Source organism: Trachinotus anak, unplaced genomic scaffold (assembly GCF_046630095.1).
Source record: "Trachinotus anak isolate AG129_WGS33_773 ecotype Australia unplaced genomic scaffold, CSIRO_AGI_Tana_v1 ptg000010l, whole genome shotgun sequence".
Lineage (NCBI taxonomy): Eukaryota > Metazoa > Chordata > Actinopteri > Carangiformes > Carangidae > Trachinotus > Trachinotus anak.
The window spans coordinates 26,205,875-26,233,044 of record NW_027273861.1 but is presented as its reverse complement, the minus strand read 5'-3'; the positions used below and the strand labels follow the sequence as shown (position 1 = coordinate 26,233,044).

Below are 27,170 nucleotides of genomic sequence, written 5' to 3'. Positions count from 1 at the left end.
ATCTGGGAAGTTCACATTCAGTAAATCCTTGTGCAGCCTTGTTGAAAACCACCAGTAACAGTGACAGTAAATCAGTCCTTAATAAAATCTCTCTGACTTAAACAAGATGATTAAGATTACGATCAGTCTGCCAGAAGATGAGCTCATGTCACCATAGTTAAATGTCTCAGATGCCTCCTCTTTTCACATACCAGGAATAAACACATTTTACTGTGTGGTTGTGTGTGTGTGTGTGTGTGTGGGTCTGAACACAGTCACGAAACCATGTAACCTGGTCTGAACACAGTATGAACATACTAGCAGAGTGACTGTGGGAAAACTGGGGCAACACACACAGACACACACACCCACACACAGACACACACACAGACACACACACACACACAGACACACACAGACACAGACACATACACACACAAAACTGGGGCAGAAAGTACTAAGTCTCTCTTTTGTTCTGTTTTTCTGTAGTTATGCAGGTCGTGTGGTTGGCAGCACTTTAAAAGCCCAGAGGGAGAACCCAGAGATGACGGTCCGAAATACAGACCCTGTCCTGAAGGGGGCCAAACAGAGACTGGAGCAGCTGACACAGGTAAAGACACTTAGTAGTTAGCGAACTATAGCACACCATTCTCACTGTTTTTCTTTTTCCAACAAAACCTTATTATCAATCTGTAAATGAGATGATCCATTCCCTCATTTATGTTCACAGGTGTGACGGTTGTTTTTTTAGGCCTACAGATAACAACACTCAACACTTTGATCGTCTTGTTTGTTTGAATTTGATCTAGACATTCATGGTCCTCAGTTGATGATATTTGATTATTTTGATGACCTCATGACCTTTAGTCTGGTGCCAACATCTTTATAGAATTTCACTTTCACCAACACTTTGGCCCATAACAAGGTCTCTTAAACATCCCTGTTTCCCAGAAGAATTGTTTTTAAGTGACCCCGTGACCTTTCCTCCAGCACTATCACATACACAGGAAATGTAATGGACAGATTGTCATGAAATTTACTGAATTCATTTGTTTCCCCCAGAGACATTTTCAAGTTTAGTTTTTTTTGGGTTTTTTTTGTTTCACCATCAGGCCAAAATGTCAACTTTGCATCCGCATTAACTTTTCACATACCGGTCCATATCTCACCCTGTTGCTGTTTCTCTAATGTGTGATGCAGGTATGATAAAGCTAGCTGCAGGGGTCTGGGTTTGTGTGTGTGTGTGTGCTTATCACCTGGCTCTCAATCATCTGTTATCGCCTCGTCTGTGAAGCGCTGCTTAATCCAATAAACTTAAATGTCACCACTCTAAACAGATGTAGATAATAACAGGCAATAATACATTAATTAATTCACCAATTAAACCAGATTTATGCAGCACTTTCAAAGCTCGGGACAGCATGGTAATATGATGATATAATTTGCATGGGTGATTCATAAAATCGTGAATATAATCCATAAAAATGATCCATCAAGGTTATTCATAATGATGATTCATTATTTGTGCTAAACACCATGTGGCTGCGTTCAGGACACTTCAGAGAGTCAGACAGGCTGACAGACAGACAAACAGGGAGGTAAATACATACTGCACTGGGGGAAAGTCCCAACAGAAAGCCAACGAGACATGTAGTGTGTTGGCCATTAAAGGAAAAGGCTGGTAATGTTCTTATTTTTGTTGTGATTAATAAATTCCATGAGAAGACCAAAGCCAACAATGCATTAGTCCATTTCTTAATATTTTCCATCTTATCCAGTCTGTCTGTGGCACTTATGTGTCAGTCAATGTATATTCTCTCATTTAAATTAAAAGGTGATATCCTTTCTTGAAACAGCTGGGCACTGTTGTTTTTTTTTCTTTGGCAAACGTTACTCACACAGGATCAAATAGTGCATTGTTGTAAACTGTTTTCAGAGCAGATTTGGTGTGCTAGCAAGATTGGATCGATCCAAAGTAAACTTCAGTGCACCATGTTCAGTGTAATGAAGCAATGTGTCATCGAGCTCAATGGTGTGGCTCATTCATTTGTTTTTAGTAGCGTTCGGACAACAACAGAGGACTGTGGCTCAGAGGAATATGCTATACTGGGCTTTGGATACATAAGCAGAAGGATCAAGTCATTGTTTGTTCTGATCTTTTCATGAGATTTGTTACAACAAATAAGACAAAATCTCTCCAGACTTATCTTTTAAAGTAACATTTAGCCATAACAATTAAACTGATAAAGGCAGAGATTAGGTTTCACAGTTTATGATTCAAGAAATCAGTTAAACTTGAAGAAGGGATTCAAATGAGTTCTGTCATTGTTGATGCACCGAGTGTCTGTCTAGAAAACCTGATCAGTTCTGTTAACCTGAGTGTTGTTGATGGTAATAGAATATTCATGGCAAATCGGTGGATGGGGCACACTAAGGTTTACTTTCTCTTCTTGCTGCTGAAGCTCTTTCTGTGCTTTGTCTAATTTGGGTAGTGAGTCCATTAATCATGTTACATTTACATGGAGGAAATGCCAAGTCAGCACCTCCTCCCCCACTGCCATTTCCACAAACACACAGCCCACATGCACCATGTAGTCATTAATGTACTGTGTGACATCTGCTTTCTCAGGCCCATTAAATCATTGTAACCTGTACATGTCCTGTTAGTGTAAGATTGAAAGAACATTAAATCTTCTGTGACTCTTCCAACATGATCACACTCAAACACTGTGAGGACAGGAACGTTTGGATCAGTGTTTCTGGGCTTGTAATACACACCCACTGGACTGATGATGGTAAAGCTACCAGGGCACAACATGAACCAGAGGGGAAAGTCAGATGTAACAAAACTCATCTGCATTGCAAACTATTTAATCTGTTCCAAAGGGTTGCGCTGTCTTTCTATCTGTTTAGCAAATTCAGAGAAAGCAAGTCTGTGCACACAAACAAATCCTTTGTCCTTTTGAACAAGTGTAAAGTCACCTATGGACATCCAAGGCCTGCGCTGCTTTCATATTAGCTGCTCCAGCGCTTTCACTGTGGGGGAAGCTGTTCATCTGAGGCAGGCACATTAACGCTCGCCATTTATTAATTATTATTCATGACTGTCATGTGTGCCATTTACACCCTCGCACTGCTAGGATTAGATGAGGAAGAAAATACGAAACAGGACAAAGGAGCATCCTTGGAATTTTAATTATTTAGTTTCGGAGGTCTGTTTTTTCTCTTTGTCGTTCCCTCTGTCTCCTCTTATATTTCACTGTCCCAATTTGTATAACACGTTAATTGGACATGTGCAGCAGTGGGTTGTGTTTCACACGGGCTTTACCCTCTAATGGGATTCTATTAGTGTAACAACTCGCTTATCCTCGCAATTAAAATTTGTATGTACATGCTCAGCCAATCAGGAGGAGCCTAATCAAGCCTGTGAGAGCTGCCCCTGTATAGAAGGGGTCATGGTTTCAGCATTTCTCATCCACGAGGAGGGCTTCGTTAGAGGACTGTGCAAAGCTCTGCTCTTCCTGCTGTATCTTGGTCTCACCCTGTATCCACAGTTTGTAGTGGCAGATTATGCAGCTTGCAGTTTACATCCAGTGCCAATATAGGAAGTTTGGGGCTTTGGCACGTCTGAATCTCATCATGGAGACCTACAGTTAATTTAGGCTGTGCTAAAGGAGTAGTCTGACAATACCACTCTCTCTCTGAACTGCTAGGTGGACAGAGGAGGGGGCTGGGTGCAGTAATTTCCTGCAAGTCACTTAACAGGGCTGTAGAAACATGCAGATACTGTAAAAGCTTTAAGAAACCTTGGGAAAAAACTCTGTCATTGGTTGTTATTTTACAGAATCACTCAATGCACTGGCCATTTTTGCTGGTGATAGTTTATTTATTTATAAGTTTATTTATATGTCCTGATTGTTATTTTTCACCCACAGAAAACTGTGGTCAAGCCCATACAGATCTGCTACAGAGCTACATTCAAGTAGCTGTACAGAGTGTACTGTGTGTTACTGTTAATATTTGACATTTCACTAACAACAAACTACTTTGGCTGATATGTTCTGTTCAAGTGGTAAAGAAATTGGTCACCATTCATCAGAAAATATCTAAAACACACAATAATTGTAGCTAACTGATTATTGGATTGTTGCAAAGAGAAGCCATTGTTATATCTGCTATTCCATGGCTCATTGTTTTGCATTAATATTGTCCTGTCTGTCTTGTACTGAGTTTCAAGAGGAGGTGTTTAAGTTCTCAGCTGCACAGGTTTTGTATTGCTGCAATATGCAAACAAAAAAATAAGAGCAGACCAAAAGTTCCCACCTCAGCTACAAACTAAGTTTTTCTCCTGCCATTAATTAGATCGGAGAGACCATTCTGGAGCTGCCACCCTTAAATAATTTCATTTGTAGGCCTGTTGGTTTCACTGGAGAGTTTCAATGCCACATGATCCGAGTTCTGTTTAAATTCTTGCCTTTCCACACGATTAAGAAAACACAGCCCTGGTGGAAACTTTGCTGTAATGTATTTTTGTCCTCCCTCAGTCCTCATTTGCAGCACGATGGCATGATGGTGAATCACCACACAGAGTCTATTCTGTCTCCACGTCCCCTCGGACTTGCTGTCATATAATAACCTTGGTTCCCCTTGTTTCCATGGCTGCCCCACACCTAATGTACGGCGGAGGCCAGATGTCCCTCCTTATGCATCTGCCCAGCATCTATGTAGTAGGGAATTACACCAGAAAATAGGTAGATTCGTATTTTAAGACATTTAAAACAGCAATCAGTGAAATTTAGGGGGTTTTTTTTCTCAAATTCCTCAAGAGTGAAGTAACAGAACAACAGTTGTTTGGGTTTGGATAACGTCCATAAATTAAATTAGAGCAAATAATCTACAGCTGAATTATTTGTAAATGACTCTGCTTGTTTAACCCATATAAGCTGTAGTTGTGTCTGTTTATATAACATATATTATTATATATATTTCTACTCTCATTTTCAGTCACTGAAGAAAAATGTACAGTTATTTGCCTATTGTTAAAGAGATTATGTTCATATACTGGAAACAGAAACCAAGAACTGAGGTGGGGAGTGTTGTTATAACTACTCTTGCCCTGCGTGACATTACTTTTTTTTTTTAAATGGTTGTAAACTCAGTTTGGCCTTTGTAACGTCTAATTTTCTGGACTGATTTCTCTTTCTAAGATAACATAAATCATTAATATAGATGTTACAATCTTTGTGGCATCTCTCTCTCTGTATATATAGACATGTTATCTTAATAAAATAACACACTTTTTCCTTTATAAAACCGGTGGCTGTTTGGCTTATCTCTGTCCTCAGATGGAATTTATATATTACCCACCTCAACTCTCTACAACACACATTCATCACGCTGTGAACCAATTATATGTTGCTGTCGTTCTGTTTATGTGAAAACCAAACAACTCCCCAATTTTAGTTTCAAGCTTGGACAAAAAAAAAAATCTTGTTCTTTTTCTGCTGAATTCCACAACCCTGGATTAACATGAATCTCAGTTAATGCCCAATACTTGATTTAAAAATGAGAAGTTTTGGATGTTGGATGTTTTTTCAATCCCTAACTAGTTCAGCTTTATGAGATATGAGGTTTTCATCCAACATGACAATTATGTAACATGCCACAGCATCCAAGCTGTGACTTAACTGAGCTGTAAAGAGTACAGGTTCACGCAGAGGCAGCATGACCTCAATTACCCTTTAGTCTGCCCTGTGACCTGTGTGTGTGTGTGTATGTTTCTGTGTTTGTGCAGACATGTGGTTTGTGGCCAGTTGGTGAAAATATTACTGAAGAACATTTCTTTGTGTTTGTTTGTTGTTTTCACAGGTCCCTGTTATGATTGCTCTAGTAGCAGCATAACAATTAAAGGAATAGTTTAACATTTGGGAACTTATTTGCTTTCTGGCTGGGAGTTAAATGAGAGGATCGATACTGCTCTCATACTGTGTCTGTCCTTTCCTTGTGAAGCAGCAGGCAATTAGCAAAGCTCAGCGTAAGGACTGGAAACAGGAGAAACACGTAGACTGGAAGTCACTGCTCTGGGGCAAGAAATAGTCCTGCACATACCTTCTGTAAAAACAGTACGAATCTGTAGATGTTTTTTTTTTCACCCTGTTTCCAGTCTTAATGTGAAGCTAAACTAATGACTAGCATAATAAAATGCTGGTTGTAGCGTCATATTTAATGCACAGATATGAGAGTGGTAGCTCAGCAAAGAAATGCTTCCCAAAATGTCAAACCAGCCTTTTAAAGTATCCTCACAGCACACTCTTGACCTCTGACATTTGTCCCCCGTACAGTTGTTTGTGATGTTTTTGATCTGTGAGTGGAGGCTTATTCTCCTCTGGCTCTCACTATGGCTCATTCTGAGGTCAGATACATTCCTCAGTGTTAAACAAAATGTTTTTAGGAGTGTATGTTTGTGTAATGTGTGTGCACATTTGTATATGTGTGTGTTTTATTTAGGAGCTGTTAGTGGAGCTTGGCTGGGCGAGCAAAACCAGAGGGAGGGGGGAGGAAGAGGAGGGAGGGAGCGCACAGACAGATAGAGGCAGTGGATACGACTGTGACGATGAAGATGGCTGTGAAGCATCTGGTGAGGAAAATGGTGAGTCACACATGCACGCACACACACACAAACAGGCATACAAAAATAGGAACAAACATTAGCAAACATGCACCCCCACACATATACACACATGAGGTGATGCACACACACATATGTGTGTGTGTGTGTATGTACATGCTGCAGCCTCCACATATCTTGTGCCAGCAGGGAAATGCCCAGAGGGAGGGATGGTACTGAGAGATGGATTCAACTGTCCTCCCTCTCCCTCTCTCTCTCTCTCTCTCTCTCTCTCTCTCTTTTTCCATCTCTCTTTCTGCTGGTCTCAGCAGTTTATTTTCCTCCTTAGCTGAGATAAAGGAGGCACTAACAACCAGGTCACCCAAAAAGAGAAACGGAAAAATAAACTGTAATTATTCTTTTATCTCTTGACTTATTCATTGTGCCTTTGCTTATACATAAAACATGTGTATCACAGGGAGATCTGGGGACCCCTAGGAGCCTTGAGGCTATCCCGCAGAGTGAGTGTAGTTAAGATTTGGTATAATTTAAATTGTTGATGAGAAAACATCGCTCTATGTTGAGGTTATTGACCAAATGTAATATTTTCTGTTTTTGAGCTAAAAACATTTTAGGCCTCAGTGTTTCCCACAGGTTGAAAACATGTTTTTGGTAGATCTCCTTTACTCTGGGGGAAAGAGAGGATTCAGCTAAAAAATAACAAACTCTGTAAATTATACTGCCCTTTCCAATCAGAGAGCCCAGACATCTGGAGCATTGTGTAGTCCTCGCGTTGTTAAATGTACTGTTTGTTCTAAGGTAAAATTCTCTGGTTTTCGGGAAGAGAAAATGTAGATCAGCAAAATGGCTTTAACAATAAGCTGCATGTCACTTCTGCTTTTAAAATCTCTCTGCATGGGCAGTTTTATTCAAGCAGAGTTTCCAAAATTTGCTATGCATTGTAGAGGCTTATAAAATAGTCTTAAAGCACCAAAATCAAAGTAAGCACTTAAAAAACTCATCTGATATACTTCAGCAGGACCACGTCAATTAAATTTGATTGACAATAATCAGAATCAGCTTAATTGGCCCCGTATGTGTACACACACACAAGGGATTGGACTTCTGTTTTCATTGCTCTCAGTGTACTTGCACACAGTTGCAAGAATCATTTTTCAGAGCATATATAGGAAAACATACAGTTAAAAAGGAAGTAAACATAAACATTTAACTATTATGCACATACAAAAGATGGTGGTTAATTCTTATATTACTAAATTGTGATTTAAATTACCAGGGATTTTAGAAATTCCTGAGATATTGTGTTTACAAGAATGGGACGTAGAGACGGATGGACGGACAGACTGAGGTTATATGTCCAGGCCAACGTACATGAATTTTATGAAAAGCCTGAGCCTTAACAGCAGTGTTTTATGGTCCTCTGCTCTGGAGTACACTGTGAGACGTTAAACCACCGGAGGTCAGCAAAAATGGGATTTTCTGGGTGTGAGTTACTCTTTGAAATTATAGTCCCTCCAAAAGTACAGTGAACATGACTTCAGTGTCTTCAATTGTGGCTACGGCCCACAGACAAAACATAAATACAGAAATCTCTCACTGAAAACCAACCATTCTTTTAACATTGGCAGGTAATGGTGTGTTCACTCATGATCCCATTGTTTATAGTAAGAAGCTAATTCAGAGAATAGGTTTAAACTAGTTCTGTCAGACCTAGCAACTGGTTTGGTATGATTATTTTATCTACTGTAGCGACCTCTATTCAAACAATGAACATCTGTGTTTCCACAAACTAAGAACAAATAGATCCAGTACTTTGTTGGATATCAGCGTCACCTCCAACCAGAGGCCTGAAGGACAAACAGTCCTCAAAGGCTGCTCACATGCTGCAGCTACACCCTCCTCTACATGCTATGGAAAGCTATACGAGCCGTGTCTATCTTTAGCTGGAAAAACACATATGTTGATTAACTGGTTTCCATATGAGAAGACCCCGGCCGCCTGTACGGTGACAGAACTTTCCATGACACCCAAGTGGATTGTGACGGGAGTTTCTGTCGCTGGCGACGTCCGGAGCTAATTATTTTCAGGTCAAATCAATAATGTCATCACTAATGTGTTTGCTGGTGATGTGTTCTGTGGTTTTCAGAAGGAAAATAGAACAGAGCAGTCTCATCACTGGAAGTGCTCTTGCTTCGCAGGATTGATTGTCATAATTTAGTAAATTAATAAATCTTTTTATACTCATGAACGTCATCCTCATGATCACAACATCATGGTGATGTCATCGAGTGATGGGATTTCTGGCCCTGAGGGCAGGATGTAACAGGGTCACAGGTCATTGGCAGGGATTATTAATGCACTGACCGTGATTGCTGGAGTCAGGAGTGTGTGTCCCCACAGTGACGTACTGTAAAGCACAACTATACTGTAGCTTGTGAGCGCTTTATGATGCTGTACTGTACGTCAGTGGTTCCTAAACCTCAGGATCTGGACCAGGACTGGAACACTGGACATTTGCTTCTGAGCCACAAGGAAACAATTTGATTTCACAAAAAAAGCTAAAAAACTGTTTCAGAACTTCATAGGCTATTTGTTTAGCTATTCACTTGAGCTCCTCATCTCTGACTAAAGTAGATATCTTGGTGAGCTAATGGTCTGGAGTTGATAAAATAAAGAAAATACATAACTTTTGGGTTTAGTTAGTGGGTATGTCCTGGGCTCGGGTCTCAGCGTTAGGCCTGTTCAGAACTATAGTGGTGTGGTCATGTCCCAGTTCCAGTAGCAACAACAAAATATCTTTATATGCTCTACAAATGTTTCCTTGTAGGACACAGGAGAGATTAATGGCCTAAAGTGTGTGTAATAATATCTGCACGTGCCCAAAACTGCTGAACTTTCTTCATGTGCCAAAAATTTATGTCAAAATAAAATTAAAAAAAATAAAAAGGGTCTAAGGGCTGTCAGTGTTATGACATTTACTAAAATATTTAAAGCAATGCTCTTGAGTCAAACGGATTTATTTGAGTGTCTGTTTTACAAAAATAAAAGTGCATTTAAGATCAAATGTGCATGACAGGTGATAATAATTGACATTTGGTTTATACACATAATTAATTGTCAAGATTTAGAAAACATGCTGTCATATGCACATCAGGATTATTTTATATTATATACATGCAAACACTGATGACAGCATGATGGCATATTTATGTTTAAATGTTTGCTTTGTTATACTTAAAAAAAAAGTAAGGTAGTTGTTGGTACATTTGTCAGACCCCCTCCACTAACTTTGATGTGTCAGATCTGTGGAAACGCATGCCTCCCACTGGGCCTGAAACTGGTACATTGGCTATTTACAGAGAAAATTGCCAGTTATGATTTACTAAGCTGGTGGCGGTGCTTTGGGATCATGCCTCTCAAGCCACAGTGAATTCCTGGAGAAAGAATCACAATAAAAAGTGACAAAAAGGCTTTTTTTTCTGCATGTCTCCCTGCTTGTCGGCATCTCTATGCATATAAACAAGCCTCACATGCACTGAAGCTGAAAGAGTGATGCACTATCAGCCAGGCTACACAAATCAGAGAGATAGAGTACAGCCAGTCATTCATTTTTTTGCATTCTTTGTACTTTTTATGCCTGTACTGTGCATTCAATCAGTAGTTTTGAGTTAATGTATAAATAAGACACCATCAAATGAATAAGTGCAGGCAACTCTGATTTCTTTGATAGAACTGCCACTAAATCTGCTCTTCCACCCTCTGAGACTGTCTCTTTAAAATTCTGCCTACAAACCACTTTGCTGAAATGTGGAGCTTATTATTTCACAGGAGAGGAAGAGCATGGAAGCAAAACTCTGCGTGAGAAAGAGAGTTTGAGTTTTTGGATGTGCACGCACAAATGAATGTTTATGGCCTTTTGTTTGTATGTGCGTAAAATATAAGTATGTTTGTGTGATTGCAGCCGGCGCATCTGTGTTTGCAACATCTTTTTGTGTAATCCAGTATGTTTTATGGATGGCTCACTTCTCTGTCTGACAGATTGAAGCAGATCCTGTGGTTTGCTCCTTCTTGACTTGTAATGTCTCTCTTAATATCAACCCACTGTATCCTTTAACACACATGATTGAGCTTAACTTCTTCCTCTCCCTCTTTCTGTCCCTGGGCTGCAGATATGAACAGGGATGAATAAGATGAAGAAAATATTCTTTCTGTCTTCTAATTAATTCTCATGACATTTGGGCTTCATTGAATACTGAGACGGACAAGGGAAGTGTCGGATGAGAGGAGGGGATGTGGTGCCAGCCGCTGAAGTCAAACTCTAACGCTTCAATGCCAAGCCTGTGTTTTATTTATGTGGGCCGGTTAACAGTGAGAAGTTAATTTAGTCATGCCGAGACAGTACACAGCCTATTATTATTTGATTTAAGTCCATTTTCCACATCAAGGGGAAGCAGATCTCGTCCCAGAGAGGGAGAATCACTTGGCAAACATTGTTCACAGATCAAAAACAAAGAGGAGAGCCAAGCATCCTAACATATGAGCAGTTTAAAGGCAGGGAGCTTAAGTTAGCACTATTTGTGCCATTTTTATAATTTTGTGAAGTCAGTGAAGTCAAACCATAAAAGCTTATCTTACATTGTAGTCACTCGATGTGTTGAAATCTGTCTTATACTGAAGATTAGTTACTTGCAAATGGTATATTTTATTCACAACGCTTTATGAGAACTATAGACACATAACTGTAGATCCATGCTAATTAAAGCCAAAGTTGCTATGGAGTTACATTCAGCAGTCAGATACACCTTTCTAACTTAGCTCATTATTATTATTAGGTACTTGGATCTTTCTGTCGTGTCACAGATGCCTTTAAACACTGTTTCTTTTTTAAATGTATAATTTTTTCCCTCCTTTTTCACTCTTCTTCCTTCATTTAGTCATTTTCTCACTCCTTTTCTCTAGAAATCACCAAGATTAAACTGATTGATTTTCTCTCCTCAAAGCAGCACAATCCCTTCTTCAACTGCCCTTTCTCCGATCTCTCTGTCTCCCCAGACATATCCATGTCCTATAACGTCAATAATGTAAATGTAATCACAGCTTCTCTTCTCTTCTCTTCTCTTCTCTTCTCTTCTCTTCTCTTCTCTTCTCTTCTCTTCTCTTCTCTTCTCTGTAGCAAATGAATCGCTGTATCACCATAATTGCTGTTATAAACTGTGATGTGTCGGTGGATGCAGAGGTGGGAATGCTACCTATCCTATTCCTGAGACACATTACAACCACTAATGTCGGCCTGGAAAGCACCAAACCTTTTGCCTTAAAGCACTAATGGCTTATAGGACAATAGGCTGGTTTGTCTTTCACCTCACACTTGGTCTCACACCCGGGAACTCTTTGTGTCTTCCCCAAGTACAAGATGTATTTGCTAAAATGTGTACGTACGAGAATGTGTGAGTGTGTACTCGCACGGGGCACTCAATCCCTGTAACCATGGTTACCAGGTGGTCTGCCCTCCCATGGGTACCTATTTGATGATAATGAAGAAACAGAGAAAGAGAGAGGGTGGGAGGGAGGGAGAGCTGTGATATAGAGGAGGAGAGGTGGTGTGCCATATCTCTTGGCCAAGTAACATAATGTATTTTAACATTGTGCTTTCTGTAAACTCATGATCTCTTCTATGTTACATACATGCATGAATGCATTTAAATCAGGTTAAGTATAGTTTAATTTGCTGTGTGTATTTGGTTCTTATCATAAACCTACACCAAATAATAAAAATACAACAGGATATTCTACATCGCTGAGGCATTTTTCTATTTATTGTCCCGCTTCCATGTATCTTCCCTCCATCATCTTTGCCTTGCTCCACTGGCCTCTCCCCCTCTTCCCTGGGGCCCGATTCACAAAGCCTTTAGAAGCTATTTCATCTTAAAGGGAAAGGCCAGTGTTTTCCAGTGCTTGAACATGTTGCCCCTCCGCCCGAGGACAGTTTGATCTGCATTCGAAAGCATCCACTGCTGGCTAAAGGGAGCCAGGAAGAACAATAAAAAGTCTGGTGAGCCTTCTAATCTGCGCTGGTGGCTATAAAAGTTCCCAGAATGAGCCTTTGGATCGGATTGATCAGTGCTATAAAATGAAACTGCTTTCTTTGTGCATGCTTGCACAGGAGAACATTAGGGTGTAAAACATGCTATGAATGTGATCAGAGTGCTACTGATACAGCAGCTTTACTGTGGAAATCCATACGGGGACATTTTCTCCCTGTCATGCCTTTTTCACATTTTGTCAATAGACTAAATGTGAGCAGTTCTGTCTCCTGAGATTTATACCTACGCACAGCTGACTATTAGCAAATACATTCTCTCAGAAACGTAATGAAGCCTCGATTTTCTTGTTGTTTACGAACATAATGAGGAAGTGCTTACTGTGTACTAAACAGATTAGTCATACAAAATGTACATACTGAATATATCAGCTAAATATTTGCCATCTACCCATTTTATTTGTTTTCCCTACAGTATCTGCTCCTGGCAGCTAAAGCACGTTGGTCATGGTCTTACTTAAACACAAAAAAGGTTCAATGCTGAATGTGAAGCACAAGACGATGTTAAACCACATCTTTTCCCTTAATTTAAAGAACAAGTGTAGAGATATTCTACATTTTTCTTATTGTCATGAAATCCCCCAAAAAAGTGATTTTATCCAACTCACAACTATTGTCTGTGTAGCCGAAGCCTTATGTATTTACCCCGATGTGCTGTAGACTTCTATTGTTTTTTAAAAGCTATTCCAAAGATGTCAGTGAGCAACATTATTGTGGCATGTACCTTCACTGAGATGCACAAGGCCACTTTATTTTATTTTGATTTCATCCCACATCTGCTGCCCTGCTGTCGTAAATACTAAGCATCATAGTTCAGCCGAAAACAGTCCCCATCTAATACACCACTTACTGCTCTTAGCTGCTTTAAGAATTTATAAAACCTTCTTTTTTTTTAAAGAAAAACAAACAAAAAACAGCCTCAAAAAAATATTAGCTTGACCTGTTTTTAAAGATTTACATCTTCGGTAAAAAAACTGCAATTTTGTTTCCACCAAAATGAATTTGCCAAAGCAAATTATTCTCATAGAAATGAAATTTGTATAATCAGTGTGATTTCTGTGTTGTTTATAATCTGGTGAGTTCTTCTCTTTAGCCTCCTCTTTTTCACACCCTCAGATGTCTTTGGTTGTGTTTATGTTGTCCTGATCTCACAGCTTCGGGTATATTGACTAGAACTGGTACACACATCCGCAACAAACACTCACATACACACACACATGCGCACACACACACACACACACACACACAGATAAAATCAAGAGGGGAGTAGAGGGAGATGGGGAGGAGCAGATACAGGAGAGGACGTTAGGAGGTAACAGTGGGTGCAGCGTTAAAGAGGATGTGTGTGTCTGTGTGTGTGTGTGTGTGTGTGTGTGTGTGTGTGTGTGTGAATGTGTGTATCTGTTCAGCATGTGGCAATGGTTAATAGGCAGTAGAGTTAAAATGATGGAGCCTTAGGGGTAGGAGATGCGGCTCATTAAAGAATTACACATTCACTTTGCTCTCGCTGTGTCTCTCTATTCAAAGTGACTGAGGGCTCTGTTTTGTTCAGCACGCCCAGAGACAGATAATAGAATTGAACTCTACATGAAATGCTGCCTGCTATGCACAATATCTACTGAATAAATATGTGCATGGTTGACTCCATGCGCTCGAACCATCAACGTACCCACAACCTCTATCAGGCATCTCCTGTATTGGCTGTCATGTCCTGTTCACTACCTTCCTGCCTGCCTGTCTATCTTCCATGTCTTTCTGCCTGTTTTCTGCCTGGCTGTCTCTCTTTCCGACTTCCTGCTTGTCTCCACACCTGAGTGAGTTTGTTCATGCAAACCTGATGAGACATCATCTGTTTATCGGTGCTCCCCTCGCCACTGATGCTGTTCCTCTCATACTTGACCTTATTAACGAAATCCGCTGCCCTTGCTTTGTCTCGCCTCCTCTAGCTCCAGCTTCATTCCTCATGTATTCAAATCAGTATTCACATGCCACACACATAACAGACCCCAGCCCCTATTGGCTTGTGTTGATGCACAACCTTCAACCAATCACTCATCATCCTTTCATCCACCTCCAGTCTCAGTCAGTCCTTCGCTGCATTCAGCCTGCAGTCTTCAGGTTTTGTTTTTTTTTCGTTGTGTTTCCTCCAAAGGTTTTATGATTCCACTGGAGGCTACGCTTGACCTCACAGAGTGTGACCTTGGGAAGATGCTTCATTGCAAGTCAAATTGTTAACTGTTATTATCGTTATTTGAAAACAAGCTCTTGCCCTAGATATTCGTCTTTAGGTTGTCACCGCAGCTCATTTTGGGTCAGCGATGAAGGTGATGGAGTTGCCAACTATATAATGTGACCAGGCAGTCGTCCACAATCCAGTTTATAATTAAATACAAGTAAATACCTGAAAAACTGGCATTCCCATCATTCTCAGCTGTACTTGGCTAGTTATCAAACGCTAGTATGTTAGTAACATTATACCTGCTTGACATTAGCATATTAACATTATAGTTTGAAGTACTGCTGTGCCCAAGTGCCTTCTCACAAAGCTGCTGCTGAAGTCGATGATGATAATAGTGAAGATTTTTTAAAAGAATCAACTGGATAGAAATACAGTGCTTCCTTAGACAACTGTTTTCTGGTTAAAGTGAAAGTGCTTGCTTGTAACAGTAGCTTCTCAGCTAAATTGCAATTTCAAATTTTTCCATTCTGACATAAGAAACCTCACCATCACTCAGTGTAGTTCAGTAGAAGCTCACTAAAAGGCTTGGAAACATCATGGCAAATTACACACCAGGGACACATTGTTAATAGAGATTTTACAATACTCTTTGTATATAAACAATAGTATGGTATAATATAAGTCGATACTATACTATATAGTACTATAGTGTAAGTCCATAAGTAACAAGGTGACAGCAGTGAGGAATAGTAAGAGATACAATGCATTGTGGTATCAAACTTCACTGGGATATTAGAATTACACTGATTTTATTACAAAGTTTAACATAAATAGTGAGTTCAGAAACTAGTAATTGTCAATGGAGTTGAGATATTTTAGCATTTTATTACCATAGCAGGTTATGTTTTCACCCATGTCTGTTTATTTGTCAGCAGGACTATGCAAAAAGCGCTGAACCGATTTGCAGTAACCTTGGTGGAGGGACGGTCGATGAGCCAGAGACAAACCCTTTAAAATATGGGATGAATTTGAACCTTCTTGCTCTGAAGTCTGGTGTAGTTTGTTTGACATTGGTCCTGGTGGACTTCTGCGATGTGTCCTTCTAGCTTACTATGAGCCTCACATTACATGGCCTCCTGTTATTTCTTTGATTTATTTTTTATTTTGCTATCATTTTATAATTTGATTCTGATAAGTAATTGCTGACTGAATAATCTACAGCTACCGCTTACCATGCTCTTCCTGTGGTCAGTGTGTGTGTGTGTGTGTGTGTGTGTGTGTGTGTGTGTGTGTGCCCTCCCTGGGGAACTGAGGCTGAAGTAATGAAATGCTCATTACTGATTCAGCTGGAAATGCTAGGGATACATTTACACACACACAAACACACCAGCTATCCAGACGCTTCTCAAGGTCACCCCGCATCATTTGTGTGTGTGTGTGTGTGTGTGTGTGTGTGTGTGTGTGTGTGAGTGTGTGTGACTGACTATTATATATACAAATTGAGGAGCAACAAGATTGGCCATAATTGGGGCCTCCAGTGACAGTTCTGTACAATACACCACAGGCATCTGATATCAGACAAGACTCCATCTTCCACACTCTCTATTTCACACACACACTCACACATACACACATGACTCCACTCACACGGATACACAAAGCTACATGCTGTACAGTGAACACACAACATTTGAACTACCTGAAGTTACCTTCTGAAGCAACACAGACGACTCCTCTCCCTTCTTTAAGACATTAAAATGCTTTCATTCAGCCCTGCTTTACATTTACATTTACAGGTCTGTCTGATCAAAGCATAACTTACATGTTTCTGTGGGCACATGTACAGAATTGTCTGCCGTTCTCAGAAAGATGCTGTGATGTCAGCAGGGTTTTGTTTCAGACGGCAGACTAGAGGAATGCATGAAAGAGAATTATATGCAGTTATGCTGAGGTTTGGGTATTGTCATGTCTAGAATAGATGCTTTGCTTGTTGCAGATCGGCAGGAATGCTAAAGCCTGAACACGATGAAGGATTAAAGAACCACAGGTGCTAATAGTGATTTTGTTTTGTCTGCACAATCAAGTTAGCACTTTCTCAAATAATTATCTTCTTTCTTCTTTACTTTTTTCTTTCTTAGTTTAGTGTGGCCACCATAGACATCTTTCTTCTTAGCAACAATAGCTTGACGCCTCTTGAAATGTAGTTATTTATATATCATGAAGGTTTTAGTTAATAGAATTGTGAAGCCTTTCCAAATTAAATGAAATGTACAACTTGTGCATGATTTTGTTGTTTGTTAAAAGAATGTGTTACATACTTTAGCTCCTCAGCTCTGTCAAAGATGCCTTGAACAGCTCTAAATCCTCTGCACCAACATGTTTCATCTTTTCTCATGAACACGTAGAAATAGAAGAACGGAACGAGACACTGGAGTTTAATAAGAAGGCAGCCATAACGTTTTGAGGGACTCTGGTCCTCTGGCTGTCCCGATCTAAATCTAAGACCAGGGGTGACCTCGCCATTGATTCATTTGAATCCAGACTCAAACACACTTCTATTCCTTAACTTTAGCAGTTTTTATTCTGATATTATTGCGGAGGTGTTAATCGATTTTAATCTGTATGGCACTCTCATCAACTAGCATTGTTTTTAAATGTGATCTTTAAAATTGTAACTCCTGAACGCACACGTACATGTGTCTCATTCCTCCTCTGTTGGTGCTTCAACCAGTCTGACCACTGCGCACAGAGACTGAACACAGAGTCCAAACTGATATCAACCCTGCGTCACACCTCCAGTCAGACAGCAGACAGGGCGACCCCCAAAAGTCAAAATACTGGGATTAGTAACTGAATCTCAGATTGTAATCTCCACTATTCCCTACTACTTGTTACTGAAAAAAGTAATTACATTGCTGCAATATGTTACTACCCAACACTGACAGAGGACAATATGTTGTTCAAAAGCCATTACAGAAATATTTAAGCAAATACTGTATGTGTGTTGTTTTTTTAGTGTAGTGTAGGTTAATAGTCGCCAGAAATACTCAGTTGTCACTCACTTCCACATTTTTCTCTACAAATTTCAATCGTCTTTGATCACAAAAAATATTTTCACAAGATCCCTAACCCAGGTGTGTGTGGGTGTGGTGTGTGTAAGAGAGAGAGGGAGGGGTGTGCTAAGTGTTTAGCAGTTAGTCTGTTTCCTGTGGGTCACCACAGCTCAGATTTATGGCTCTGCTCCAAATGCTTGGGGCCTTCACTGTCCTAACACCCCTGGGTGAGCGCTTCGCCTGAATTCAGTTCCATTTTTATCTTATTATTTTGGAAAAGTATCTAAATTACAAGCCAGTGGTTTAAGAGGACACATTTATTTAGGATGGGATGATGAATCGTCCTGATGTTTTCATCAGTCACTCCGGTACATAGTGACCATTTGTGTCCCTCCTTGTAAACCGTCAGGTCGGCTCCTCTGAGGACGCAAACTGTGCATGAACGGAACTGTTTATATACTTCACATCAATGAGAAACTTTTAGCTGACCTGGATACTGCAATATACTGCTGCAGTGTACTGACAGGATCCTTCAAATGCCACTCGTCCATCGTTACACACACACACACACACACACACACACACACAAAACCACACAGTCATCACTCATTGCAGTAAAGGTTAAACTACCCCATGAGTATGACCAGTGACATTGCTCATCACTCATCTCTGGCTGTGTGTGTGTGTGTGTGTGCTTGCTTGCGTACCTATCCAATAGTGGTCCTCGCCATTGTCACACACTCCCTAAGAGTGGACCTCTGAGCCTGACATTTTGGAGGTCCACTGTTGGTCATGCCTTAAACCATATTCTATATATGGATGGCCTGCATTGGGCAGTAGTGGTGGGGAGGCACCGTGCAGACCCAGAGTGCAGAACAAAGAGCTGTAGAGTCAATCAGTCCTTAACTAAAAACCTCAACATGTTACAGGACCCATTGGAAGTCCCGAGGTTCAGAGACTCTGTCCATGTGCATGAAATTTGAATTCTAACTTCCAGACGACAGACACAGAAGGTCTAAGAGACACGGCTCAGATGTCTCAAGGACTCATTGTGATGCTCACTAAATTTTAAGTCCAGTGTCCAAAGGACTAAAAAGAAATGAAGCTCTGATCACATATTGTAAGAGGACCAGTCTTATTTAAGTAACACTTCAGTTTTGAATTTTTTGAATTATGAATCCAACTCCTAAACACTGAAAGGCTCTAACAGATATAGGTCATGGGTCTTTTTACGACTAGCTCAGTGTGTTAGAGGAGCTTGGAAGTTTTGAAGATGTGGATTCAATCCTGAACATTGTCCCATGACAAATGCTCTAAGACATACAGCTCTGATGTGTTGGAGGACTCCTCTGAAGGTTCTGGGTTCAGTCTTTGGTGAATTGAAGTCCAACACCGAGATGTTTCTATTCATGTGACAGTCTATGTTCACCACAGACAGTTCCACTGCAGGCCGCAGAGGTCGCATCTTTGATAGGTAAACATCAGTCAGTGTTGCAAGTGCCCAAATGCTTGAGTGTGTGTGTGTATGTGTGTGTGTGCGCACCATATGAGACATGCTCTGTCATTGTTACTCAGAGGGCAAACATACCGAAGGGCATGTAGAAGGAGACTGTTTGTTGCCACCTGCTTTCAACACACACACGAACATGCAAATGCACATGGAGCTTTTCAATGACCCTGAAACTAAAACATCCAGTGTTGGTGCTGGAATCACAGTTTTGATAATCAGTAGATTTTTTTTTTAGAATTTTTATTGACTGAAAAATTATTTGCTTGTTAGAAAAATAATTAGCAGGTTAATTAATAATGGAAATAAATATGAATTACTGCCCTTTGAAAATAGTTGACTCCAGCAGCAGTGTGTTTCTACAGTACATCAACTGCACTGTGTTCACATTTAGTCAGTGGTAGAAGAAGAATTCAGACCGTTCACTCAGGCAGCACCACAGTGTAAAAATACTTCATTATAAATGTTTTTAAAGCGCCAAAAGTAAAAGTACCCATTATGCAGAAAAATGGCTCAGGTCATTGTCATTCAACCATCATTACTGAAGCTTTGATGTGTAAATAGCATTTTACTGTTGTGGTTGGTTGAGGTGAAGCTAATTGAAACCTTTTGTTTTACTTTTATACTAAAAGTTTAACCTACCTATTTAGGCTTAGTTTGAAATCAAGTTGTACATTCCTATTTGTATACAAAACTTTAACATACAAATTAACTAGAAACTAAAACTGTCAAATAAATGTAGTGGAGTAAAAAATATGATCCTTCCCTCCAGTAGAGGTAGAAATTGCTTAAGTAAACAGACTTAGCTACATTTCCACTAGTGCACTTTGTCTGCTTTCATCCATACAACTCAACAGCAGTTTGCTTATAACTGCTTAAAAGATAATATGTTATTAACCTTTGTGTTTCTCATTTAAAAATTTCCAGTCTACAAGTTCCAATAATGTTTTTCCCTTTAATCCGCTAAAATCGTCTTTTAATTACTGAGTTTACCATCAAACATGAGACTCTCTCTGCTTGTTTATGCTCTTCAGGCATTGTCTGAGGTTTCTCTTCACTGATTTAAAGGGACAAAACAAATCAGCCACCGCCCTGTCTCATTTAAACCACCTCAGTGTAACAGCAGAAGAAGGTCAGCTTTTGCATAATGATGTAAGCGTAGAAATAACAGATACTGTACTAAAGCGGATGTATTATTATTTACACCACATTCGTCATTGTGGAGGAGCAATAATGATACGATCCAGTTCTGTTCCCTGAGCAGGTTCACACCAGATGTGGCACAGGGTTTTCAGCTCTTAGAACAGATGGACACACAGACAGACATATACACAAGCACATATTTACACAACTATGAACTGAGTGTCCCATATTGCTCCATGCTATTATTTGTCAAGCGTGCACACAATAAAGGACAGATGCCTGATTGGAAAACAGTCTGCTGAGAGTAAATCATCTGAATCATCGGTACAGTCAAAAATCATGCGTTTCAGATCATATATATATGTGTGTGTGTGTGTGTGTGTGTGTGTGTCGAAATAAATAAATATATCAATTTGTGTGTGTGTGTGTGTTGAATGCTTTTGTGTTGTGTGTGCATGTGTGTGTATTTTTAAATGGGTGTTTTCCTGCGGTCTTTATGTCTGTATTATGATGAGATATAATAAATGTGTGAGAGTGTGAACGTTAACAAACTCACCTCATTCCTCAGCAACTGAAAGAGGCTCTTTGTCTATTGTACTGCAGGACAATGTGTATTGTGAGAGACAGAATCAGATTTCTGGCAAAGCAGGTGTGTGTGTGTGTGTGTGTGTGTGTGCGCGCATCAAGATAATGCATGTTGTGACAAAGTGTTTTTGTGACAGCGCAGGTGAGTATGAGAATATCTCTTTCTAATATTTTGTGTGTATGTGTGTGTGAGTGTGTGTGTGTGTGTGTGTGTGTTCTTGCATCTAGCCAGAGGCACAGTCTGTCTCCCTTCTGTCCTAATCCACACATTTACCTGAGTTCCTCCCAAGAGGGGCCTGGAGCACTGCCAACACACACACACACACACACACACACACACACACACACACACACACACACACACATATTAAAGCACCACAGCAGCTGGTGAAGTCCAGCCATATGCTCATTAAATGAGGCAACATTTCACATTGTGTGTGTGTGTGTGTGTGTGTGTGTGTGTGTGTGTGTGTGTAACCGTACTTCATACTGTGCGATGTTCTGGGTGGGTGGGGGTGAAATTCATAAATCTTTCAAGTCTAAACAACAACAAAACAGCCATAAATAATGCAGTGAGCCTAAAAACAGAACCAGAAATGACTTCCACAAATCGTGATTCTCTTAATTTATGGACTTATTTATTTATGGAGAACCTTGACTAGATTTTTTAAAATGGTTGCAAAGGCCTGAACTTGTTTTGTTTAGCTCATTTACTTGATCTTTCCAAAAATGTTAAGTCCCTGGAATCTGGGCTCATTGCTCGTAAAACTAGATTAATCAAGTTCTGGATTTCCCTGTTTTAAGATTAAGATTTAAGACATTTTCATTTGCGTACTTTTCAAAAATGTTTTGACAAATTTTACAAGTAATTTAAAAAAACATTAAAATCAAGTGAAAAAACCCATACTGTAGGTGAAAACAGACATAAACAGTTTTATAAATATAATACAATAAAAGAAATGAAAAGGCAGTTCTAGTAAAATCAAGAATTATTGATGATTAATATCTAATCTTACACTATATCGTAATATTTCTGCATCTGTTCAGGTGAAGAAACAGCTGATTCTTCCAGCGGTCGAAGTCCAGAGATGAAGAACATGGCTCCTCCTCCTCCTCCTCCTCGTCGCCCCGTCCCCCCTCATCACCTCTCACCTCCACAGGTAGGTCACAGCCATTGCTCCATTCACCTCTTTGATACACTAATGACTCAGTGTCAAAAGATGTAGCCTGAGCTCGTTTATTACACCAGCACAAACATTAGAAGATGAATGAGCAACAGTCCAGACAATAAGTGAATGTTCCAGGTTTCCCCTTGGAAACCGAACCAGAATCAGGATCAGGTTTATTGCCGAGTAGGTTTTCACATTGGAGGAATTTGCTGTTTGGTGCATATCAATAAGCATAATAATAAGAAAAAAATATAAAGAAAGATAAAGAAAAGCAAGAGCTACTAGCAGGGATGGTTATCGCTCTCTGCACATTTTGACGACTTCAGGCCGAGTGGAACAACAAGTCTTTCAGTGTGGGAATACTGTGGATGGCCTGAAGCAGGTAGGTCACGGAGAATAGGTGAGTCAGCAGAGGAGGGGCAGCTCTCACACACCAACACAGACGAGAGCAGAGAGAAATATTGTTGGTTTTTTTTGTTTTTTAAGTCTAATCATTTGTTTTGAATTTGGTGCAGTGTTTTTGAGGTGGATCCGTGGTCCAAATCTGTAGACTGAATCTTTTACTGTTTTCATGTCTTTACAGTATTTTTTACTCCCCTTCGTTTCCCCCAAACAACTGCTCTGATTAGTTTCTGTGAAGTGAACTTACAGTGTGATCGATGAATCCATTACCTGCTGAGCTCAATCAGTCAGATCCTGACACAGCTCATCTCATTATCAGTGTGGTTCCTACATCACCTCTCTCATTAGTAGTTTATGTGCCCTTTGCTGTGCACCACTGACTGTTTTCCCCTGAAGCTTTATAAACCTAACAGCCAGTGAAACCTCCACTATAGGCATGAATCCCCTGTTCAAACAATAGAAGATTTGTTACACAGCAGGGGGGAGGAAACTCATTGGAGCAATGTCATAGTAGCTTCTACATTTTTTGAAATAAAGCAATTTGCTAGAAATCCGTAAAAACACAATTTAAAGGTAAAACTAAATGTGGTACTCATCCTGGCATTTTCACAACTTTCTTTTTTTTTTTTTACCACATTGTTGTTGGCAGTTGTCGTCTCTGGCTTGCTAACACAACACATGAACAACAGACACAGAGTTAAAAAGCAGCAGCAGGTTAGACGCACATTATTTTTTCTCTTAAAAATTAGATCTGATGTATTTTCAATCCAAAGCCGACCGTGTGCACCTGTATCAGCTGTTACCAAGTCGCACACAGAAACTGTAAAGTTGTGTCAAACTGAAAAGCATTGATCACAGAGTCGGAGAAAGCCATTAACTATATTAGATAACCAGCCATAAACACACCTTAACAGTGAGAGCTGACTGACCTGAATATGGGCCTTTCTTCCTGCAGCTTCAGTACAATACCATCCACAGCCTCGGACACTGCTCTCTTCTCTCTGCTTCCTTCTGCTTGACTTTTGAGATTCTTGCAGTTTACAGCACAAAAACACACGTTGAGCCCTTCAGAAGCTCTGTTCGTTAGAAACCCTGCGTTAGTTTCCATCATCTCCATCTTTTACTCTTCTCCTCCATTCCTCCATTCTCCCCTCACTCTCTTCCACTGTCATTTTGTACCTTACTGCATATCTTCTGTCAGGTGGCCGTTCGAGGCTCAGCCCCCGCGATGACCGTCGAACCTTTACCTTTGACCCTGGTGACCCTGCTGCTCCTACTGCTCACCACGTGGGAACCACGCTGACCATCGTGACGCAGATCCTGAGACGGACAGAGACTGAGAGACGACCACAAAGCGTCTGATTTGTGGCGGTGTTTGGTGTTTGGATTTTCTGTGAGCACAGCTGAAGCACTCTGATTGTTTTTGTTGTGGATGACCCGGCTGCTGTGACAGGCTGTGCATTTATCACAGCTGCAGGCGCACAGTATGCATTTTTATATTACCTGTACTGACCTCTACATGTGTTCCTTTTTATTTAACTCTAATAGGATAGATTGCACAGCTCTACTGACTTTTTTTGAAGAGAGATGTAAATACAAATATATATATATTATATATTTATATGAAAAGTTTCTATAGATAACACTGGCTTGATGTGTAAATAGAGATTAATATAGAACAGAGCAGATTGACTTGGACGTGAGGGGATGTTTGGTTCGCTTTGACCTTTACATTCTGTATCCATACAGAGATTAGGATGAGTGACAGCTGAAGCCTTCACTTTTTTATTTACTCATATTCTCATGTAATTTGTGAGGATTTTTTAAATGTTAAAGAAAACTCAGCATACAGGGCTGAACATAGGCTGGAAAAAGGACATTGTGGCTCTTTCTCGATAGGCAAACAGCCAGTTATGTGATTCTTCAGACCATTCACAGATGGTCATGCTGCATAATGGAAAATTTGGCCGTTTGGCCTGGAAGTCTGTGCTGACTTCCGGCACTTTTGTTTTTTAACACAAACGTGCTCTTTTGTTCGTGCAAGCTGGAGGATTTTTTAAAATGTTTGAAATAAGTATGTTGACGAACTTTAATTTGTTCAAAAATGACTCCCAGCAGAGTGGGTCCTAGTCATTTCTGGGTCTATAATTTCATAGTCCTGGCAGTTGTGGGAAAAATTAGTAAAGACTGTTTTCCTCTGAAGATGTACAGTGGACAGAGTCGTAAAAGCACAACAGGGAGGGATGTAACAGTTTTCACTACAACCTCAGTTTCGCTTGAAGGCAGCCACACTCGTCCTTGACAGGAAGCTCTGTTAAAAATAAGAATATTCCATACGATAAAAAAGCACCCAGTACGAGAAAGGACTTAAAATGGCCACTGTTTAAGAGAGAGAAACAATCATCGGCCTGAACAATGAATAATTTGATATTTCATCGTCATTTGTCGCACTAAACACCAAACTGTCGCAGTCATTTCAAAGAGTGGCTGGTCTCCAAATGTATTAATTAAAACTGCAGTGAGAGAATATATTAGACATCCAACAAAACACAATGAGTGCTTTTTGTAAGTCTGATACATGTGTCATCAGCTCGTTTCTGTATCCAGGGAAGACGAGACACAGAGCATCGAGAGAGTGATCAGAGCAGAGCTGAGCCCAGATCCAAACATGTGAATGAAATGTAATTCATATTAATTAGGATTATCAGGTTCTCTTGGCTCTCTGCTGAGTCTCCAACCCCCCAAACTGCTCACAACAGCTCGATTGACAACTGGAATACTGATCAGATACATTCAAAACTGAGCAAATGAACCAACCCAAGGACACCATGAGCATTACTGTCAGTGGGTGACTGACTTTCCTCTCAGATATATCACACTGTGCTGCTTGTATTAACTAGCTCAGATCGGTCTAAGACTTTTTTTTCCCCAAGGTTTTCACACCATCATTGAATTACAATTATTTTTATCCTTGATTTTGTGCTGCACAACAGCAAAACTCCCATGTACGTATCTCACTGACACTCACCTGAGACAGTGTGTTTATGAAGGAATGTGACTGACAGAGGAGACAGCTTAAGAAATACTGTTAGGAGCTTAAGTGTGTGAGTTATCTGGGCAGCGAGCCCAAATACCACGTTAGCTAGCGGGATGCTTTCACAACATGATCTGCCAAACAAATGTGCTATTATTTGATTACAGTTAGAACGTTATACCCAAATGAGATGAGATTTCTCCACAGCCCCTCACTAGGCAACCTTGTACATAAACAAACCCCCAGGATGCACAAATGCACATACAGAGACCTTTAATGGGATAAGTGGATATATAAAATGTCTGGATATACACAATTTTATTGTGTCTCAGCCGGGGATATGACCAGTGTGGGCTATTGACAGCAATTTTGAAATGTAAAAAATATATTTTCATATATTTTATATGGTTATAAACTTTGTAACACATACAATAATGAGAATTTACAGCTCTCTTGGGTAGCAAGTTAAATTAAATTATCTGGAAAGTGAAGATAAAACTGATAACTCTGTGTTACAATCGGTGCACGCTCGCCTTCTCTTGGGAGTCACAAACTGTTATCAATGGATCGCAGCTTCAAAGTGTAAAGTGGCAGACGTTACGTTCTGTTGTTGCTCTAGTGCTGTGCTGCCATGATGTTTGTCCACGTGTGTGTTGAGGCACACTGGTGTGCCAGGGAGCGAGCTGTGCCGTGTCATTGTTAAATAAAACCAATAAATGTACTTTATCCAAGTTTAACAGCTCTCTTAGTTCAGTGTTACTAACGTCTTGTCGTAGCAGTATGCAGAGCCACCAGGATGCAAGAGGCAACCAGTCGGCAGCTACGGTTTCTCTCACAACACTCTGAAAACCACTGTGCTAATGTGAACTAAACCAGTGACTCTGATGTAGAGCCTAAATAAACCGACTGTAATACACTGTGTCCTGCTACTCTGCTGTGTCAGTAATCATCAGTTTAATATCCATCAGTAATAAACTGTGTTTTCAAACTTATGTTGTAGTTTTGTCATTTGTTGTGTAACAGTCTCAGTGGAGGATACACAGACAGAACTGGAACATGGTGAAACAACAGGAAGTGTAGCTTAACTATTAAATATACAGTTTCCCTCTTTGTTTCCCCTTAAGTAGGTTGAAGGACGTTGAAATCCTCTCACAGCCTGATACCAGATATACCGTGTATCCTCTGTCAGTGCAACTCTGTTTGCTGTCTGGAAACTCTGGGCTCTCCACTTCACTTGTAAATGTTTTGGATCATTTTGCTCATCACTATATTTTACCAGCAGTGCAACCACCACATCAGCCTTGTGTACTGTATGTATTATATGGGAACGCAACCGTACCTCTTTGGCCTCTGGCTCTTTGTGAGAGATTACTGTGATTGGATTGGCATGG

At 40.1% G+C, this 27,170-nt stretch overlaps 1 protein-coding gene across 2 annotated transcripts in view; it reads left to right on the top strand.

Annotated features, from left to right (window-relative positions):
- Nucleotides 1-26,771, top strand: part of LOC139626187 (glypican-5-like) — a 51,312-nt gene extending 24,541 nt beyond the window's left edge. The window contains exons 8-11 of one of the 2 annotated variants that reach the window (XM_071486446.1): nt 469-589; nt 6,487-6,628; nt 22,222-22,334; nt 23,947-26,771. In XM_071486446.1, coding sequence (XP_071342547.1) covers nt 469-589; nt 6,487-6,628; nt 22,222-22,334; nt 23,947-24,048 — 478 coding nt within the window. In that variant the 3' untranslated portion in view covers nt 24,049-26,771. Of the gene's footprint in view, nt 1-468; nt 590-709; nt 1,724-6,486; nt 6,629-22,221; nt 22,335-23,946 lie in introns of those variants that run through there. The other variant, XM_071486447.1, reaches the window with a different exon arrangement.
- Nucleotides 26,772-27,170: the final 399 nt, after the last annotated feature.